This window comes from Lagopus muta, chromosome 2 (assembly GCF_023343835.1).
Source record: "Lagopus muta isolate bLagMut1 chromosome 2, bLagMut1 primary, whole genome shotgun sequence".
Taxonomy (NCBI): Eukaryota; Metazoa; Chordata; class Aves; order Galliformes; family Phasianidae; genus Lagopus; species Lagopus muta.
In genome coordinates, this window is record NC_064434.1 from 62,194,587 (window position 1) to 62,203,376 (window position 8,790).

Genomic DNA, 8,790 nt, shown 5'->3' on the forward strand with positions numbered 1-8,790 from the left:
GGATGTTGGTGGTATGGCAATAGAGACTAAATCTTTCCACCAATATTATATTACATTTTGTTGCCACATGGCAGATGGCAGCAGAGGGACAGTTAAATTAATTCTATAAAATATTAGTCAGTACATTTTCCCTGAAGTCTGCAGACTTCTGTTGTAAGCTAACAAGTGACCTACAGCAGAGCCCTACTGCCTTGATACTCATCTCTCTCTACTGTGACCATCACTTGACCCTGATAATAATCAGTGTAGGGACAGATGATAAAATGCATTTACAATCCATTTAAACTCCATCCCAGAGTGAGAGTTCAGGCAAGACCACCCCAAGTAAGCACAGGTCTTTTATCTGTGTCTTTTTTGTAATTCAGAAAAAAAGAGAGAGCCTAGTTCCTTACAGGTGTAAAAGGTATATTTAATCCCATAAAATAATTCAAAAGAAATGTATAACACAGATGCCCTGTTAAAAAAAAAAAAAAAAAAAAAAAAACAAACTATATGAAATGTAAAGAGCTTATTTGCAAATGAGAAAGCAGGCTCTGTGAACTAGGAGATCCTTCCCAATTCTATCTTCCAGAAAGTAATCCTATTAAGACAGTGTGATACAAGGATTTTCATTAGGCATTCACTGTGCCATCACATGCATTTGTGATGTCCAATACACAGGAACGAAGCGTGCGATCTCCTTGTTAGTATCGCACTCAGAACTGTTCTCCATCCAAAAGATGTGTCACTCAGTACACAAACCAAGCATTAGATCCTTGCCATTATGCCTCTTTAAACTAAAGCTCTCTTTGTGCCAGATTTGCTCCACATGCAGAACCATATTACACTGAATTAATTAAGCTATCAACAGTATAATAAAGATCTATAGTACACATTTTTTTCTAGGTTCAGATCTACTAGATCTGTACTACTGATTAATATCACTCGCATTAAAAAGATACAAGATGCCTTCCAGGCCTGTGATCTGTGTGATGCCTCAAAATAGTTTAAGAAATGGCGTTGAACTGGTTTCCTAGAATAGATACCATGCTCCTCAGGGGGAAAAGAGGTAACAGTTCTGCTGCTCAAATGTGAGCCTCAGAATTAAATACTTATCACTTCAAAGACCATTTGATTTGTTTCAGTGCACACCTCTGCCAAAACAGTTCCTCATTCCAAGATTTTTAACATGCTAAATTTGTTCTACCTTTGAAATGCAGTCATACTGCCACTGTATGGACTGCATCCAATTAAGATTTTTGTCCTCCCCTTCTCCAAAGTTATTAACTCTGGGAGATCTTGACTTGGATAATTCCACATGTCACAATGCTTTATGACAGGCAGCCAAAAGCTGCAGTGACACAGATGGATGGCCATGTGTAACCTACTCAATTGCTGCTGTCTAAGAGAAGTTTCTGGAGTTAGATGAAGGGAAAGAAAATAAAAAGAGAAGGGAAAAAAAGAGAACTAGGACCTACACTACAGGCAAGACACAAGGCTGCTAGAAGAATGGGTTGATACTGCTGCTGCTTTATCACCTGTGGTGACAAGAGACAAGGTGACCATAACTCAGACTGAAGTAGGCTAGAGATGGGACAGCATGTTTTGTCACAAGCATTTTCTGCACTCTTAAGAGAACTGCTTCAGTTTACGTGCAGAAGCAAGCACTACAAAACTGGTTGGATCTGGGCCAAGTACTGTGCCTTTTCAAGTGAATGGACATATCCTAATCAATCAAGAGTTCAGCCAGATTCTGCAAGGTATGGACCACTACAGAATTAGTCAAGTCATACGAGAACCCCAACTACCATAATACTCGTGAAATTAAGTTCTATTTCAAGTAGAACATCTTTTAATATAGTTTTGACACCTACTTAGAAGCATTCACTATGCCTTTTAACAGAAGGCAGATGCACCATGAAATACATATTTTCCTCATTTAAACAGGGCTATTTTTGTTTCAGGCATCTGGTTCTGTAGCACAGTTCAGATCAGCTAACGCGAAGCCCTGAGAATAACAGGAGACACCATTTTGCCATGCCATACATTTTGCCCCTGAGTACAGGGATACAACTGTATCCCATGTCCTGCAACAAAGCTCAATGTAGCCAGCTCCCAGGTATCCGGAGATAAAGCATCCATGCTGTAGATTACTGTGCTATCAAGTCCAAAAGGAACACAGGTTGAGCTTGTGTGACAAACCTGAGCAGGAGAAAAGGGTAGGCCAACAATTCCCCTCTCCGCTTCCACTCTTTGTTCAGTGCATGAGCTGTAGAAGTTCACAACTGTTTTTGTTGTGCTTGTTTTAATCCACAGTTTTCCTATCTTCTCTTCACTCACTCATCATTCTGGATAATCAAGCACTGACTACATGAAGTGATTTGCCTAAAGGCAGAAGAGTCCTTGTAGCAACAACGGTTGGAAAATACTGTTTATAAGAAGCACAATTATGAAAGGTGATGTAAGCAATCAATTATTTCTCTGCTTTGTCATAAAGCAATCACACCCACACCTCCAGCAAAGAGACTGGTTCAATCTTGAATGAAGAGGGAAAGGACAAGTCTTGATATGGAATAGCTAATGGAAAATGAAGATTTGTGTTGTAAAGCTTCTAAATCAGCAGTCACAAATGTTGCTGCTACTTCAAAAATGAACCACGACATTCAAACTACACAAAGCTCAAGTGGTTTGAAAAATAATTTTCCTGGACTCCTTGAAATCTAGTGTCAATTTTGCATTTTAAAGGGATGAAAGTAGCTGAACTGTGGTACATTTCCTACTAAATTAGGGTCTTCAGAACCTAAGATTAGAGTTTAAGGAGCACTTTTAGAGACAAAGGGCTCCAGCCTCACTGCCAGCAGGTGGCTGGCACCTTAGCAGGTACTTAATTCCACCCTCTCTGAAAGCAGAAGCATGAATTTCACAAGAATTGTTTTACAGCTTCAAGCATGTTATAAGCCACTTTGGGCTTCCTATTTTCCACTCTTGGGACTCTTCAAATATCTCTACATAGCTGCTACACGACTTCTGCTATGCCAGCGTTGCTGTGTTCTTTGCAGGTCTCTGATTATAGCAACCTTTGCCCTGCTCTGGCTGCTGAGCAGGGTCTCTGCCCACAAGAGTCTCCATGCTGTGGACCTGACACCAGTAATAATAATCCAAAAGAAATAACTCTGAATTTAAGCAATGTGATGAACATCTAAACACTTTCCTCCAATGCATCTAAATTGTCATACTCATTTTCCTAAAGGAAGGAATCCTTCATTACACTTGTTATTGGCAGGCTTATTTTCAATGGACAAGTCTCCCTCCTCCTCTTTTCTAATTTTCATTTTATTTCCACTTGCGATCTCTTTGGAAATGAGTTCACACACAGTTACCATTTGTAAAGCCTTTGTCCAAGTCAGAGGAAGTCTATTCAAAGAGCCCGTCAGCAAGTTTGTGGTTGGGGTGTTTCATTTGGTGGATTTCCTTACAAACACCTCTGTAAGAAACAAGTCATAAATCCCAAACATTACCTCACAGTAGCCTGAGGAATAAGTAGTCCCCAGTCACACAATCACATCCACAGAACTAAGAAGCAACCACAGTTGCATGCTGAGCACACTGTTTTGGAAATACTGGTGTGCCCTTACAAAGGAAAAAAAGAAAGTATTTGTCCCTTATACACAGCATTCTTCCCAAAACAGAGCAAACTACACCACCAGCAACTCTAGCAACTGCCTCAGCTGCACAGGACTGCACAGAGTCTGATTGCTAGGAATGGGCTGAAGAAGGCAGTTCATGCCATGCAGAAAGTTGATAGCCCATCTGTATACAGTCCCAAACATCTGGGAGAGAAACAGCTGCAGCAGAGCTCATCAGGTCACAAAAGGTCTGTATGGATGTAGCTACACAGGAACTGATACCCCAGACAGCATCTCATTGTTCTGCATAAGCAGCACTGCTCTTGGAAGACCATCAATACTCAGTCTGCAAATTGATTCAGTATTAAAAAAAATATTTTGGGAATTGTCAAGGCAGCTAATTTATTCAAAGGCACTGTTAAGTATCTAGAGTCCATCTTGCAAAAACCCATCCTTTCCAGAAAGCCTGACAAGGCAGAGCACACACCTTTCCTGCAACTCTTTACACTGACACTTCACCATCAGCTTTACCACTGCAGCCAAAAGTGTGTGCGGTAGGAAGGGAAAGGGAGCGTCGGGGAGTTCTCACTTTTATGATCTACCTCTGCAGCCTAAATAAGGGCCTTCCTCTTGTTTTCTCCCATCTAGCACCAAACAGCTTTAAGTCAAACATGTACAGACTGGCAGACTCTGACACTACACCAGAGACAAGCTGTTCTGTGAGCGTATCCCAGCAGCTCCACAAAGATGTCTAAATAGAGTGCTCTCCCAGAGAAAGTCCAAGGGAAGGGACATCAGTCCATGCAGGAACAGCTTAAACAGTTCCCTTTCCTCCCATTCCCACCAATACCTTTTATTTTTATTTTTAAACTAAGGGCCACAATGATTGGCCCTGCCAACACGAAACCGCTCACCCAGTTGAGGGCTTTAAGCCATTCCTGTCCTTGTAGCGTCCACATATGAGGGAATAGAAAAAAATCCTATGCAACAACAATCTCCAATCTGGCACAGCTCTGTGCTCTGAAATAAAGTCTTTGAGGGGCTTTAGCAGGCAGCCTTCCCAGCTGTCATTTCTTCTAGAATTTTTAAGCAGAGAATTCCATATGTGTAAGCTGCTCTGGAATGGAAAGGGTGCAAGTTAGAACATAATTCCCTGTTACTTCCACACTGAGATCATAGCCTATGCTAAGCACTGGTAGCCATACATGATTATAGACTACTCTAGTAAAACAATTGATTATCCAATATACTCAGCAACAGCTTATGTTAGAAGGAACTTCTAGCACACAAAACTTACGGGCTTGTTTGATTTGTACATCCACATCTTTGCATTAAAAAAAATACTTAGCAACAAACCCATAGGTCAGCAAAAATCTTTCTTCATTGTTTATTAATGTTGCATAAAAACTGTATGTCCTCTGTGCTCTTATTCCATCAGCATTCTGTCATCTATAGCAAATGCTGTACTCATGAGTAGACAGTACCACTGGGCATAGTGATGTACTTGAAAATCTAAATGGTTTCCGGGGACAAGTCTATTTGCTTTTATAATATTTAAAGTCGTACAAGTTTGGTAGGTACACACAAGGTAGATCCATCTGGAAATCTAGGCTCTCATCTGTTACGTGCTGCCATACAAGTTACAAATTATTGCAGAACAAATGGCGATGATGAAAGTTGTTCTGTGCAGCATTATTTAGCAATTCTTAACCAATAATGAGTTTAGCCCAAAACGTGAAGCATCTGGAGAAACTATTTTTAGAAACAAGATGCCTAGTAAAGAGTGACACTGAAGTCAGTTCAAGCCCTGTGGTTGAAGAACTGCATTTTCAATGCACTAATTTGAGATTGCATCCTCATCACATAAACCAAAATGAATGGGCTACAGATTTTTTTTTTTAATTTTTATTTTTATTTTTTTAGATGACAGCAGCTCTAAGAGCAAACAGCCAGCCCAATGTCCACCTGAAGCATTTGTCCTTAGTATGCTAGGCTGGCAGGGTCTGATGCCAATTGAGTCCTGCTGAGGAGACTCTGGTCCCACTGAAGTTTACTGCCATGGTAACCTTTCACCATTCAGAATGGTCTCTGTCCATAGAAACTGCTTTGTGTAGAAGCAGCCTTATCTATGGCTGGTATTTGGATCATGCATCTGTGGCCACCATCAAAAGTCACCTTGAACACTTCCTTCTAAACAGCATTCCACGAGCATCATTACCTAATTTGGCATCTAATTTTAGAAATCAGACCTGTTAAAACCAAGATTCACTTGAAAGAGTGCACAAACAAACCTATTTCCTTAATCCCCAACCTCATCTGCTAAACTTTGTCACCAAGCCAAGACATGCTCACAAACTGATGCAACTTGCAAGAGAGAGAGAGTGACTTGAGAGATTATGAATACTTGTCCAGCTCTGAGTAAAGGGAATCTTTCTGTAAGCGTCCATTTACCAATAAATCTTGGCATAATTCAGCAGAAAATATTATTTAAAGACCAAACAGTGGATAGGCACTACATTTACTCAGTTCCACAGACACCCAGGACTCTGGCAGAGTCGCAGTGTGGTGCCCTGCAAGTACCCTCTGCTTTCTTATTCCTGTTCTTCCTAGCAATGGAGCTCATTGCTCCTTAAAAGCACAGCTTCAGATCAGAATAAAGGCAAAATACCAACACCCCTTGGCTCTTTCAGGATTAGTAATTTTATGGCTACTTCTGACACGCTTGAAGATTTGAGGTTATTTCAGAACTGAAGTGCCATCACAGCAAGGAAGTTGTGGTAGATACTTCACAGAAGGTGCAATTCCCACAATGCCTCCCAGTTTGCAGACGAAGTTATCAACTCCGCATAGGCGATGAAGTTTCAGCATGAGAGCTAGATCCATAAGCCTAGAAGTAAATCGGGCAGATTCCAGCAATGCATCTTCCATTAAGTTGCTATCGCCTTTATTCACTATATTCATCATGCACCTTCAGCTTGATTTTGACAGCATATTAACTGCTTGACCTTTTCATACCGCCATCAGTGCTGACACCAGTCAGAGCTCCAGTGTGACAGCAAAGAGCAGAACACCTACACATTTTGCCCTCAGTCTTCAAAGCTATAAACATTGTCACCTGTTGTGTCAAACCATTTTTCCCCCCATATAAAAGACATACTAGAAAAGGAACTGTTTAAAAAAAAAAAAAAAAAAAAAAAAAAAAAAAAAAAACACTCCTTTTAAGCAATCATATATTATTTCCACCTTACTGGGGAGCCCTCCTGTTTCAGTTGGAAATAATACCAACAGCGAGGAAAAGACTCAAACGTATATTCTCCAGGCTTTTGTACACAACAAACCAGTTATTTTAATGCTGTAAAGAGCAGCAATAGCTCTTTAGCTATTTGACTTTAGCTTAGTCCAACATGACACCCTTCTTTAAGAACTGCCTGCACATGTTAAAAGCACATTGCCCAAACAGGCTGCGTGTTTTGAGCAACATGAGTCAAACCAGAGGCAGGAGATGCAGCAAGCCAGCTATTGGACCACATCCCCACACACTGTCACTAATTCACCAGTTGCAAACAGATGTAAGTACTTCTGACCTCAAAGAATTCTTCACAGCCTACAGGTTGCATGGCTGCAAAGGCAATTCACACCAAGATGACAGCTGCTTGTTTTTAAACCAGCTTCCATTTATGTCTTCCCTTGGTTCACGGATGCAAATAGTTAAGAAGGCTTCACTTGTCACATGCACATTTTTGATGAAGGCAAATGCTTCTGACAAATTTGCTGATAAACTAGTTTCAAGATGGAAGGGAGCTTCTTTGTATGACATACGTGCTGGTTACCAAGGCCCAGTCACTTGGGCCCTTACCTCCTCACCTCAAGGCAGCCAGGCTCTCCTCTGCTTCACCTCAAGCACAGAGGTGAGATGCTGGCTCTGGGGATGTGAGCTACAAAGCACACATTAAGCTCCAACAAATCTCCCTTCGGAAGACATTAATGAAGGTGAATTAGATCCTACAGATGAGAAAGGCACGAGTGAGTCTCAGCTCAGACTGAATGTTCTAAGCCTTTATAATATTAAGTATTGAGGAGAGAGGGCGGGGGAGAAATAGGATGCCCTGGGGAGTAGAGCTACATTTCCAATGAAGCTTTGACAAAGCTCCTTTACTTACAACTGTTATTATGCCTCTGAATAATCTTGAAAGCCCTCCCGTGCATACACCCTCTACAGAAGAAAATTCAAAGACGGCGTTGACGTTCACGACTTAAATACACTAAGTACGGCCATATCGGCGCTCGCAGTTCTCCCTCTCACGACCTTCCTTCCTTCCGTCTGCTCACCGAAGCCCACCGGCAGCGCCCACCGCATCTGCGGGCGGGGACAGGGCAGGACACGGAGCGCCGCCGGTCGCCCCCTCACGACCCTTTCCTCCCCTCCTTCCCCCACTGCCGCAGCTGCCCCCGGGTCGCCCCTCTGCGGGACGGGATTCCGTGCCGAGGACGCCGCCCGGAGCCGGCGGTGGCAGGTCCCGGTGCCCGCGGCGGGCAGGGGCTCTGCGGCAGCCGCGAGAGGCAGCCCGCGCCGCGTCCCCGCACCTGGCAGCCGTAGAGCTGCCCCAGCTGCTCCACGATCCACTCCTCCAGCACCAGCCTCTTCCGCAGCTCCTTCCGATCGTATTTCACCGTCACTTTGCCCTGCTGGTGGCGTCGCTGCTGGACCTGCACCGCCGCCGCCGACACCGCGTCCTCCCGCCCCGAGCCTCCGCCGCCGCGGGGGCTCTGGAAGAAGACGCGGCCCCCGCCGCCTCCACCGCCCGCTGCCGCCGCCTCGCTGCCCCCGGTCGCCACCGACATGCTCCGCTCCGAGCCGATAGGCGCCCGCCGCTACCGCAGATCCGCCGGTGCGTCTGGCTGGCTCCCCCGCACCTGCCGTTTAAAGGCTGGCATGGCACGGAGGCTCGGCCGGCCCCGCCGCGGGGAGGGATGTGCCGGCGCGGGGCGGGGCAGGAGCTCCGCGAAGGGGCGGCACGGGCGGGGTGGGAACGGCACGGCACGGCACGGCACGGCACGGCCCGGCCCGCCCCTCCCGGCTGCCGGGCTGCCCGCTGCTGGCCCCGGAGCGGGAGCTATGGGCTTTCGGGCGTTTTGTTCAGAGAAAATGCTCGCGCTGCCCTGCCGTATGCACTGCGGTTGTCGG

At 44.5% G+C, this 8,790-nt stretch overlaps 1 protein-coding gene across 1 annotated transcript in view; it reads right to left on the reverse strand.

Annotated features, from left to right (window-relative positions):
• PPP1R14C (protein phosphatase 1 regulatory inhibitor subunit 14C) overlaps nt 1–8,581 on the reverse strand; it is a 51,351-nt gene extending 42,770 nt beyond the window's left edge. The window contains exon 1 of the mRNA XM_048936196.1: nt 8,190–8,581. Coding sequence (XP_048792153.1) covers nt 8,190–8,447 — 258 coding nt within the window. The 5' untranslated portion in view covers nt 8,448–8,581. The remainder of the gene's footprint in view (nt 1–8,189) is intronic.
• Nucleotides 8,582–8,790: the final 209 nt, after the last annotated feature.